Source organism: Cheilinus undulatus, linkage group 4 (genome assembly GCF_018320785.1).
Source record: "Cheilinus undulatus linkage group 4, ASM1832078v1, whole genome shotgun sequence".
NCBI classification, from domain to species: Eukaryota; Metazoa; Chordata; class Actinopteri; order Labriformes; family Labridae; genus Cheilinus; species Cheilinus undulatus.
In genome coordinates, this window is record NC_054868.1 from 2,776,802 (window position 1) to 2,789,804 (window position 13,003).

The following is a 13,003-nucleotide window of genomic DNA, read 5'->3' on the forward strand; positions in this document are numbered from 1 at the left end:
TTGCAGGGTCCTGATATCGGGGAGAGGAATATTCACTTCCTGGGGCAGCCTGTAACCAGTTGAGCCTGTGCCAAAACGAAGCTGTAGGGCTTTTTTCACTGTGTCATTTCCCCATCTCATGCTCCTCTTATTTTTCTTTCGAATTGCTTTGATTTGGTCTTCTGAGAAAATAGCAGAAAGGTTTTTTTTCATGTTTGACTTTTTTTTTTTTTCGCAGGGAAACAGTATCTTTTTTTTCTGTCGTGTTAGGTCTCCTTTTAACCTTGTTATCTCAGCTTTTTGTTTTTCTAACTGTTCTCTCAGGGCTGTCTCACTGGTTCCTGTCTCTTGGTACCTCTTAATTTCCTCACAGTCTTCCCCTTCCTTTTCATCTCTTTCCTCACCTTCCTTTCTTTCACTATCCTGACTTTCTCCCTCAATCTCTGAAAGGAAGATACCGCATTATTAGTGTTAAAGAGAATATGTAGACTTGTTATTGACATATAAAAAAATATTTATTTTAAATTCACATTATTCGTACCAAAGTTGATTTCTTTACAGTACGGGTGGTCATTGGCCACCGTGTTTTCGTGTACTGGAAGTTCTGTGGTCATCCTTATTACAGGACCTCTCCTCCTTTTAGGCTCAGGGCGATGCACAAATAAAGTGGGAATGGCATCAGCCCTCAATCTCAGCTGACCTGTTCTTGTCTTTCTGAATGCCTCTCTCTCAAAATGTACCTGCAGAGTTATGTCAGTTTTAATAATTTTGTGTCAAATCACAACAAAAGTTATCTCAGAGCTGCTTGTAAGTATAATTGACATACACATTCCAGATATTACCAGATGATTGCTAATCACAATTTCATTGAATCTTTTCATATGGGATGAAAATATGTTCAAACTTTATCCACAAATTTTCAATTTGCAGCATGAGTATTACTTACTGCACATAGTTTTATGTTATTGTAATCTTTTTGATGGTTAGGTTGCTTCTGCTTACTTTGGCCAACCATTTTTTTCTCCTGTCCATATTTTTGGGGAAGCCATACATGCGTGACCCCTTCTCGGACCGATTGGTGCATCCAAATGCTGCGCAGCCAACAATTGGAAGGTATGAATCTAAAACTGGATTAAATAATTACTACTTCTGTTTTTAAAGGTATGCAATTTATTTCCTCCCTGCCTTACACCTGTTCCAATCCAACACCATGTCTTTCCTCTCTGTGTTTCTTCTTTCTCATCTCACTGAGTCTCCCACACTGTTGTTCTGTGGTATTTTTGCATCATTATATTTAATCTCTTTTCTTCAATGCAGGACACACTGACACTGTTGTATCTTTCTTCATAAATCCTAGGATCCTAGTTTTCTCTGACAGCCACACACCCTCATTTCCCTGTTTGAGTCTTTTAAAAGTCTTGTGAATTTGTGTAGGAGCAATGATTGTGGAGAAAAATGCATTGGCTCTTTGGAAAACTCGTACCACTTTCCCAGCCTGTTTAATACATTATCTAATAAAGTGCTTGTTGAATGCAAACTGATTGCTGTTTATTTAGGCACTATAGACTGAACTTGTATCTGCTTGTATCTACTTGTAATCTGCTAAAATGTATGCTATACTTGCATGCACAGATATTTATTTAACATGCCTGTTTGTGAACATTTTAATGTGATGATTTAAGGCTGAATAATAATAAGAAAAAGTGTGCAACAAAAATTTTAATGTAAATTTAAGAGTATTTTCAACATTCTTTATTGGTGATAAGGTGACCAAAATGTACATACACAGAAGAGTAACGACAATGAACAAGTATACACACAAAAAACAGACATTTTTCTGGCTGTGGTCTTGGACAATCTGATGCAGTAAAGAGTCCTGAGATACAGTATGTTTTTCCAATCTTGTAGGGTAAGATGGCAAACCACGGCTATGAAGAAAGTATAGTTATCCTAAATAAAAAAGGGGGGCTGGACTAAATAGACTGATTTATAATAGTTACATTAAAAAAAAAGAATAAAAACAGATATAATGTTAGCAAACAAAATAAATACATGTATACACATACATATAAATATATATACACACACACACACTCACCAACACACGTATTGTGGGAAAAACAAGTGAAGCAAAGGTAGAAAAAAAGTAGGTGGACATAGAGGCAAAACTCAGGTGGAATTGTGGACACATAAGCAGCTTAGTTTTGGTTTTAGTGAGGTTTGAACTATGGATAGGTGATAAGTGTGTAATAAATGTAATTCAGGTTTCATTAAAGGCTGACATTTTGTTTTGTGTGTGTGTGCTGTCATTATTTTCAACATTGAAGTAGGAATCTCATTCTACCTCTAACATTTAAAACTTTTTAGCAAACCCCACAAACAATATTTATACATGAAGGGATAGTTATGAGTAATGCACATTTTGTACTATAAATATTTACAGAAAATGTCTTCTTATATACCGTATTAGCAGCAACAATATAGCCTAGTCTTGACAACAAATGTATTCCCTGTTCCCTCCAAAAGTTAACAGACACAATGTTAAATCATATCTATATATCACAAAAATACTACTATATATGTGGTCAAAGTCATAATTAGCACACAATGTGCATCAATATTCACTGGAAATTGCCTCTAATATATTAGCAGCAACAAAAATCATTGCTACTGTCAATGTAATCCCTATTCCCTCCAAAATTGATACTATAAAAACGTGACGATTCTGTAATCCGATGACTAAAATGACATCTATTGATAAAAGTTGTAATATAAGACAACACATATGAGTACATGATAATCAAAATAACAACTGTTGTAGATAAAAAGTTAATATTTACTGAAATCTCTTGCTGTTGCTGTCCCCATTCAACCAGACTGACAGCTCTGGTATGTTTGGAACTATTTGGAGCTACATGAACCACGCGACGGCGCTGCGGCGAGATCAAAGCGTATCGTAACTTTCTCTCTCTCCATGCCTCTGGTGTGGGCGTGTCTGTTGAATGAGCTGAAACCACGCCCACTCAGGACATGGGTAGTCTGCAGCTTTAACCCCGTCACTCATGGTGTCATACTTGGAAAAATATTTTCCCCTAAAACATGAACTAATAAACAAACATGCATAACTATAACTATGCAATGAAACATGAACATTATAGAACGGTACAAGAGTACAAGACTGAATTCCTTTGCACAAAATGAACCAGAAGTCCCTGCTCCAGGTGACTGCTTCCTTCAACAATATTGTAGCGTTAGAGGGGCGGGGTCATTCTCTACTGTGGGCTCATGACATCGTGAGTCCACACATTGGCCCCGCCCACATGAAACCAAGCCAGGAAAGAGATGAAATGGCCTAAATTCAGAATTCAGTCTCATGTAGATCTCAGAGTTTCCACATGATTACAGCAACCATATCCCAACATTTCTAGAGTGTTTAGACAAAAACTTTGGATTCAACTTTTACAGGCTCTTTAAGTATTGTAGTCTCTATGTATTATAACTGATGTTGTTCACATCACTTACAATGTTGTTTTTTATTTTCAGATTTATTGACCAGATGGTGGGTTTTTAAGTGGAAACCACAGATCTCATTTGTGTTTTTTTGTTTTCTTCTTGATATAGCTTTTGGCCATTTAAATCTCGTTGTGATTTGATAGAGGTGATCTCTTTGAACAAAATATTATTTAAATAAGACTTGATGATTATGGGCCCACAGAGCGTAAATCTGAGCCATATCTGAGTCTAGAAAAAAATAAGATAAATAAAATCAGGAGAGGCTGAGATTTTTCATATATTTATTCATATATCATGTTCGGTTTGGAGATAAAAAAAATTATATTAAATTTAATGTTCAGTATTCACAGATTAAAAACATTTATGACGTGATTTAAAGCTTTAAAGCTTTTAACGGCTCCTCTGTGAAATTTACAAACGTGTTCAGATCCCAGTGAAGAGTTAACGGTCACTGTGGACACGTGACCCTCCTGGCCGAAGAAGAGGACTCAGCCTCACGCGCTCTGATCTCAGCCAATCCTGAGCGAGCAGCGGAACACCGTACTCTGTTTGGAGACTGTATATGAAGCTCGAGCGGCATTACCGACCTTCATTCGTTACTGAGAGTTTCATCAGCAAACATGCCGGACGCACCGAAAGCTGCCAAGAAAGGCTCCAAGAAAGCCGTCTCTAAGGCCACCAAGAGCGGCAGGAAGAGGAGGGCAAGGAGAAAGGAGAGCTACGCCATCTACGTCTACAAGGTCCTCAAGCAGGTCCACCCTGACACCGGGATTTCCTCCAAGGCCATGGGCATCATGAACTCCTTCGTCAGTGATATTTTTGAGCGCATTGCCGGGGAGGCCTCCCGTCTGGCTCACTACAACAAGCGCTCCACCATCACCTCCAGGGAGATCCAGACCGCCGTCCGCCTGCTGCTGCCCGGAGAGCTGGCCAAGCACGCCGTGTCAGAGGGAACCAAGGCCGTCACCAAGTACACCAGCTCGAAGTAAACCTGCCCATCCCTAAACAACACAAAGGTCCTTTTAAGGACCACACAAATGCACCCTTAAGAGTTTATAGTGCCATCAAAGTGTTACTTCATCAAAGAATGAAGAACCCTTTTATAAAAGCTACAATCTACGTATGGAAAAGTGACGGAAACAGGTAAGAGAGGTAATAAAAGCAAGGAAAATGTTGCCAAAACGGTAAAAAAAAAAAGTAGTATGTAAAACTATGTAGTGGCATTAGGGGAAACAAGGGTTATTAAATGGAAAATTGTAGCTTAAAAGGGCTCTGTGTAAAGTATTTTGCTTCAAAACTTCTTACTTGTTAGTATTTAATAGTTCACACTTTATCCCGATGTGAAGGATGGCTCTTTACGTTTTCCGTGTTTGCCTGTATAAGCCTGTGGAGTTATTTCTCTAGAGTATTCTGGCCGAGCTTTCTGCAAAATCTCAACGGAAGTGATGTTTGGTATTACGTTATGTGTGCACCCCCTTGCTCTGTTAATACCTGACAACGGCGTGTTGAATGGAGAAGGCTGCTTCCGCGAGTAAACCACCGGCTAGCTCAGCCCAAACACCCACACAAACTCAGCGAAAACATAAAACAACTAAGATAGTTTTATCCACCGAAGCCTTTCAAGCTTAAAGAGTGTGACCGACGCCGGGGGAAATCGAGGATAAATATTGGTGGAGCATTGGAGAAATGGAGGGAGCTACACTCGGGATAAATACCGATCCAAAGATGGTCGTCTTGCTGTGAAAGATGCTATCCCAACAATGCCTGTCACGTTGCTCATTTAGTGTTTTCCCAGTAATTCTGCATCTCTTTCTTGCTTCCTGGAACTGGACTCAATTTACTGCGTTTTTTTTTTTTGATACTTAGTTAATAAAATATCTTCGACACTTAATGTCAGCTATCTGATAACCGCGGTTGAGGCACCATTATCAGAGCTAAGCAACGTCTGCCCTGTTGCTTCTGCTCTAAAACGCGTCCCACTCAGTACAATTGTTGGTGGAACTTTTAAGTGTTACTTCACTTACCTCCTCTGTATACATGATGCCGGTAAATCCCCTTGGTCTGCGTGTGTATCAGCTGATAAACCGGAGGCTCGTTCATGAGCAAGGAGCGCGCCGTTGTGGACGAGCAACACAATGTTGTTGCAGTTCGCCTAATGGCCGGCGGCGTCGCTACACTGGTATTTTTCTAAATCTTGCATAGAGCCCCTTTAATTGATAATATTTTTTCATAACCTGAGCTAAAAGTGTCATTATCATTCTAAAATCACGATACACCATTCTAGAGTCCAATCATTTTCACTTCTGCCCTTGCCTAAAAATGTCTGAAGTTTATATTTTAAGTAACATTGCATGGGTAGGTTAGGAATTTGGTGAAAAGGTTTACAACTGAAGCCCTGCATTTTCAAACAAAGCACAAAAAAAGCAACAATTTGGGTTGAAGATATACATTTATTCACACAAATGCTGAAAATTGTATTTTTAGTGCAATTTTGAAAGTATTTTTTACACTGCAGTGGGTGTATAGATACAAAAGAGTATTAGGACCATTAAAAATAGTAATAGTAAAAATAATAATTCTGTCATTTGTCTTAGAATTAGAGAAAAAACACATACCAAATATTTTTTTTGTTAAATGTCCCTAATCCTCTGTACATACATTCATACAAGTAAAAAAAAAAACAGATCTGTTTTTAAAAAATTACTTTAAAATTACATTTCTACGCTGTGATCAGCAAGGCCTTAAGCAGCATACTTAAAACCAACCTGAAAGATTTGAGGCTTTTAAGAAAACATTTGGGGCCGAAGCCCCATGATTCACCCCCTCACTCCATCCATGCTGTTATCATTGGAAAACAGAGTAAATAATATATGTGAATACATGGCCCTTTAGGGCTTCCATACATTTTCAACATGAATTCATATTTATACATATCATATGAATTCATATACTCTATCAATTTAAGCCAGTGTCACTCTACCCTGCTCAACCAAAAAGCCAAATAGTGAAAAAAAAAAAAAAAGAACTTTTGCAAGAGCCACAATCTGGTGAAAATGGGCAAAAACAGCTTGAAGAAGTATAAATAAGTTAAAGGTGGCAAAAATGGTCCAAAAACGGCAAAGAACTGGAAAAAAAGAAAGAAGAGTGACTTAAATGGACAAAAAGCAGTCAAGAGTGGCAAAATGGGGCAAAGAAATAGGAAACAATAGGTATTAAAGGGAAAAGCATAGCTTAAATGGGCAAAAAAAAAATGGTGAAAAATGGCAAAAATGGAATAAAAGTGGCTGAAAGAAGTTAAAAAAAAGGGCAAAAAAAGAGAAGAAACAAGTGGTATTTAAAGGCAAAGGGTAGATTAAATGGGTGAAAAGCAGGCAAAAAATGGTGAAAAGGGGCAAAAATGGGATAACAGTGGCAACAAGAAGTGGCTAAAATGCTCATAAAAGTAGGAAAAAGTTGTATTTAATGGCAACGGTATGGGATAAATGGTACAATTAAGTTTGGCAATGAAAACCTTCTGTATAAGTCTGGGAAAGAAACTGATTATTGTGATAAATTTCTGAGGTCAAAATTTCTCTTTTCTGAGATTTTCTGGGGGAATAATATTTAAAATGAAGACCTAACATCAAGAGCCACATGTGACTCCAGAGCCCTCAGTTGAGTAACACTGATTTAAGCTGAAAGAATAGATAAAGCACAGACAGACATTAAAATAAATAGAGGAGAACTATGATGGAGATAAACCAGAGATAAAGTTCCACATGACACCACCAGCCCTGTTGGAGTAATCGTCCATTCTCCTGATGGAATCAGAGCACAGAGGACAACAGTAGATGGCGCCAGAGCACAGAGAGTGTCACAGCCAAGTTCAAATCTACAGAAGAAGAATGTGTCTGTGTGGATCTTCCCCTACGTCCTCAGAGCCTCTTTAAAGCTCTGTGAAAACAGAGGAATGCACCGCTCCGCTTCACCCTCAGTACGGCTGACAAAGGTCATGATGAAGAGCTGAGTGAGTCGGCGACTTTAAATCCTGTTTTCTATGTAGATTAAGAACATTTAAGCTTTATTAAACCTACAGTGATCCTTGGATTGCTTTTTTGAAGGACAGTAGCAGAGTGTTAATGTAGATACCCTTGGATTAACTCTGTTTTTGACTCATGTAACCACCCTGTCACCAGATGAACTGAGAAAAGCCAAAGTGTGACACTGCAAAGACCCTGCAGCGCTTCTTTTCTGTTGTTTTAAAGACATTACATATGTGGATTCAGGGAAAATAAGGTGGCAAATTTGAAAAAGAAGCCTGTCCACCGCTCCTCTCCACCCATTCTTCCATCCTCCCCGTGGTTATCCATCTGTCTGACTGCTGGCAGGCGCCAGAACACCCGAGAACCAGTAGAACATGTCGACCTTTCGCTTTGGACAACACCTCATCAAGGCCTCGGCCGTGTTCCTGCAGACGGAGCTGTCCTTCGCTCTGGTCAACAGGAAGCCCGTTGTGCCCGGACACGTGCTGATCTGCCCCCTGAGACCGGTGGAGCGTTTCCGGGACCTTCAACCCAACGAGGTGGCGGATTTATTTAGCACCACTCAGAGAGTCGCCAACTTGGTGGAGAAGCACTTCAACGCCACCTCGCTCACCATCGCCATCCAGGACGGCCCCGAAGCCGGGCAGACGGTGAAGCACGTCCACGTCCACGTGCTGCCCAGGAAGGCCGGGGACTTTGAGAGGAACGACAGCGTCTATGACGAGCTGCAGAAGCACGATCGAGAAGAGGAGGACGTTCCCTCAAAGTGGAGGACAGAGGAGGAAATGGCAAAAGAAGCTTCAGACCTGAGGACACAGCTGCAGGAGCAATGATGCATGTTATGTTAACTTATACATCATCTGCATTTATGTAGTATGACTGAAAAAGTTCTGTTAGAAATAAGAATAAATAAAAAGATTTTTCACTGTGTTAAAGAAGATGGTAAAGGACTGCTAGAAAGAAGAAGAGCCACTCAGGTTAGATTGAGTTCATCCTTCCTTATTAACAGGTTAAATGTAGTTATGTCTGACATGGAGATGTGTTTAACGCTTTTAAGATGTCTAATGTGCTCCCAGTTTCTCATCAACATCACACACCTGTTATAAACTGATGAATTAGTCTTCATGTTCAGATCTGATGGGAGGCAGGACTTGTTTTTTCTTCTTCACATGGCTGAGCTATACTGCTTCTGGGCTTTGTATTTTGATAGAATGATGGCACTGGGAGAAAAGGTTGAAATAAGCGTTAAGTCTAAAAGTGTAATAATATGATCAAGATCGGTGTTTGTACACTGAAACATGGAACATTTTCCTCATTTCACCAAAAACATCGCTGCAAGTTTATGTGAAACAATAAAAGGGCAATTCCTGGCTTTTGGTGACTTTTCAGTGTAAAAACCTTTGGGAAAATAATACCTTTATTCCAGTTCATCAGCTTAAATGTAGAAAATGAAATAATTAACCATCAGTAATATGCATTTGGAGAGCTTAAGCACCTGAAAAATCAGAATTATTTCAGAAAAAAACTTAGAAATTCCACCCTGTTAGGAGATATTACATAGGTATTGCAAATTGATAATACACATATTCACACTTAGCTTTCTCTTAGACTTTCTTTGACCCTTTATTTTATCATGCTAGTTGTATTAATGTTTTAAATGTCTACTTTGGGGCTTTTTTTGCCTGTATTGATAGGGGGAGATGGTGGATAGAGTCTGAAACAAGCAGCCCCACACTGCAGTGAGCAATAGGGTGCGATGCCCTTCTTATCAAACCTGTGGGGTACTGGGAAAAAAGCACAGAAAAGATAGTTTGCAACCAACCAACAAATAAATGCTAAGAAGGACTAGATGGAACGACAAGTATCTGACAGAAATCATGATAACTGAAGTCATAACAACTATATAAGCAGAATAAATTAACTTTTTATTTAATGTGATAAAAATAAAAATGTTTTAATTAATTGAATATTAAAAATAAGATGAATCTTTATGAGAATTTATATATTTTAAACTATGGTGTACAGATTTTTTGAAGTTAAATGATAAAAACTTCAGTGAATATTTGTGTGTGTGTGTGTGTGTGTGTGTGTATATATATATATATACAGTGCTTAACAAATTTATTAGACCACCTGTCATATTTGTCTCAAAAACCATTCAGCATTATGAAGTGCTTTAATGCGGACTCTTTCATTTTCACTGAGCTCTCCACGTTTTACCATTTTGAACAGGAATGAGGAATTTCAAACTGAATTCACCCAAATTTGAGCCGGCTCACAGGGCTTCTCTGAGAAGTCAGAAATGAATCAAGCAGAACATTCAAGCACTAAAACTCATTTTTCTGTTCAGGAATGCAAGTAAATAACTATAATTTGACATGTTAATCAAGAAATATTAATGTGCTTTACTAGTTTTTCAGGTTTTTTTTGTAAATAAGTAAATTTGAAAATTCATGGATAACAATAATAATTCTATTTTAGCATTAAAAATATCATTTGGGTTAAAAAGCTTCTACATATTGGTGTATTAACCATTGCAGAAAGATAAAAAATGATTTTGATAATTACCAGTGCTGTTAATTTAGGGCAGCTGTGGCATAAACCTTACTCTGGTTAGGGTTAGAGCGGTCCAATAAATTTCTTAAGCACTGTGTGTATATGTATATATATATATATATATATATACTATACTGTACTATACTATACTAGTCCTAGAGCAGTCCTCTACAAAGAAATAATGGCTAATCTGACAATAGTTTATAGCAGGGAAGGGAAGAGTTTTTTTTTGCGACTCTCACCTCTCAGAGTTAAGGTGAGCCTGGAAACAAAACATACATCAGATACAGAAGATAAGACCACCTTACGTTACAGATCTTAAACCTGGAGTCTGTCATTTTATTTATGTCAGTTAAGTGACTATGGTTACACCTAATGGAGTAACGGCTAATGGCTGCTGCACATTAATTTGGAACAGTGTGATGATTTTTTTGGCCGGAACAACTTGTGAAGTTCAGACGGTGTCCATATATCAGAAGTTAATAGACACCAATGGAATTTCCAGTGCCAATCAGAATTGACATTCACCAAGACCATGGTATAAATATATACATATATATATGTATATGTTATATTTATATATACATATATATATATATATATATATATTTTTTTTAATGCAATTTAATCATTTGACTAAGTTTGACCACAGCTTGCTCCCGTAGTCCTCCAGAGAGGATGTTTACGTGCTTGGGGGTGAGGAGGTGAGAGAGTCAGACACAGCCAGCAGTGATGAGTGAGCAGACAGACCCAGGTCTGATTAATGGTGATTTTCTTTTTAAAAAGCTGGAGAATGTTAGCGAAGACAAAACCTAAACTGTGGGTACATGCTGCAGTGATGAACCGTCTTCACACCAAAGCACAACAAGTCTGAAGTTCCACCTTCAGGGAAAGCACATCTTTGCTAATGTTAGCAAAGACGCTAACAATAACATGGGATCAATCCATGACAGCTAATGTTTCTAATGTAAGCAAAGACAATAACAACAACACGGGATCAAGCCATGGTAGCTAATGTTGCTAATGCTAGCAATGAGCCTAACAACAACACGGGATCAAGCCATGAAAGCTAACATAGCTAATGTTAACAAAGAGACTAACAACAACATGGGATCAATCCATGATAGCTAATGTTGCTAATGTTAGCAAAAAGGCTAACAGCAACACGGGATCAATCATGATAGCTAATGTTGCTGATGCTAGCAATGAGCCTAACAACAACTCAGGATCAAGCCATGACAGCTATGTTGCTAATGTTAGCAAAGATGCTAACAACAACATGGGATCAATCCATGACAGCTAATGTTAGTAAAGATGCTACCATGTTACATTTGCTAATGTAAGCAAAGACACTAACAACAGCAAGGGATCAAGCCATGGTAGCTAATGTTGCTAATGCTAGCTATGAGCCTAACAACAAGGGATCAAGCCATGATAGCTAATGTTGCTAATGTTAGCAAAGACGCTAACAGCAACAAGGGATCAATCCATGATAGCTAATGTTGCTAATGCTAGCTATGAGCCTAACAACAAGGGATCATGCCATGATAGCGATTGTTGCTAATGTAAGCAATGACGCTAACAACATGGGATCAAACCATGATAGCTAATGTTGCTAATAATAGCAAAGACGCCAAAAACAACACAGATCAAGTCATGATAGCTATTGTAGCTAAAGTTAGCAAAGACGCTAACAACACGGGATAAAGCCATGATAGTTAATGTTGCTAATGTAACCAAAAAGGCTAACAGCAACACGGGATCAATCCATGATGGCTAATGTTGCTAATGTTAGCAAAGACACTCACAGCAATATGGGATCAAGCCATGACAGCTAATGTTGCTAATGTTAGCAAAGATGCTAACAACAACATGGGATCATACTATGGTAGCTTATATTGCTAATGTTAGCAAAGAGGCTAACAGCAACACGGGATCGATCCATGGTAGCTAATGTTGCTAATGCTAGCTATGAGCCTAACAACAAGGGATCAAGCCATGATAGCTAATGTTGCTAATGTAAGCAAAGACGCTAACAACATGGGATCAAGCCATGATAGCTAATGTTGCTAATGTTAGCAAAGACGCTAACAGCAACACGGGATCAATCCATGACAGCTAATGTTGCTAATGTTAGCAAAGAGGCTAACAGCAACATGGGATCGATCCATGGTAGCTAATGTTGCTAATGCTAGCTATGAGCCTAACAACAACATGGGATCAAGCCATGACAGCTAATGTTTCTATTGCTAGCAAAGATGCTAACAACAACACGTCAGACCACTCCTTCCAGCTGCTTCAGGACAGTTTTCTTCTTCAGCTGCTCAGATAAATGCTGAAAAGTGCTCCAAAACTTTGAGACAGTCCTGTTTGTTAACAATACTTATCCAGTGTAGAAATCCACGCTGGAATCGGCAAAATTGAAGCTTATTAGTGATCTTTACACTGAAAATATGATGCGTTCAGGTAACCTTAGTAAATTAGACTACTGTATTCTATGTGTTATGATATGTTCAAATGTCACATAAAAATGGGAAAATGTGGTTTTTGATAAAAACTTCAAAAAATACAGTGTGAATATGTGTTTATATTTGAGGGATATACAATAGATGTGACAGACTGAATCAGAGCTTTTTAACTCAAGCTCTACTCAGATAAGACCACTTGGAGTTTAAATATTTGCCCCTATTTTGTCTTTCCACCAAACAATAGGAAGTATTGATTGTGGTAGCGATAAGGACTCAGATCAGCACTTTAATGTGATGTACATAGAATTAAAATAATTAAATACTTGACAATAACAACCTTTAGACATCTAAAAACATAAAAATAAACTTAAACTATAAAAAAAAAAAAATGCTGTGATTAACCATGATTAATCAGTGATAGTGACGACTGGATGACCCCACCACCCTAATATTTCTGTATGTGGC

At 38.3% G+C, this 13,003-nt stretch overlaps 2 protein-coding genes and 1 pseudogene across 2 annotated transcripts; 2 read left to right on the forward strand and 1 right to left on the reverse strand.

The window, feature by feature from the left end:
* The window catches only part of LOC121508431, a 29,620-nt pseudogene that overhangs the window by 10,627 nt on the left and 5,990 nt on the right, over nucleotides 1-13,003 (reverse strand).
* LOC121508440 (histone H2B 1/2-like) lies at nucleotides 4,102-4,648 on the forward strand. Its single transcript, XM_041785298.1, has one exon. It carries the CDS (start codon nucleotides 4,113-4,115, stop codon nucleotides 4,479-4,481), a length of 369 nt encoding a protein of 122 aa, XP_041641232.1. The 5' UTR covers nucleotides 4,102-4,112; the 3' UTR covers nucleotides 4,482-4,648.
* Nucleotides 7,102-9,395, forward strand: fhit (fragile histidine triad diadenosine triphosphatase). Its single transcript, XM_041785290.1, has 2 exons — nucleotides 7,102-7,498; nucleotides 7,668-9,395. The coding sequence occupies exon 2, from the start codon at nucleotides 7,889-7,891 to the stop codon at nucleotides 8,345-8,347; it is 459 nt and encodes a 152-aa protein (XP_041641224.1). The 5' UTR covers nucleotides 7,102-7,498; nucleotides 7,668-7,888; the 3' UTR covers nucleotides 8,348-9,395.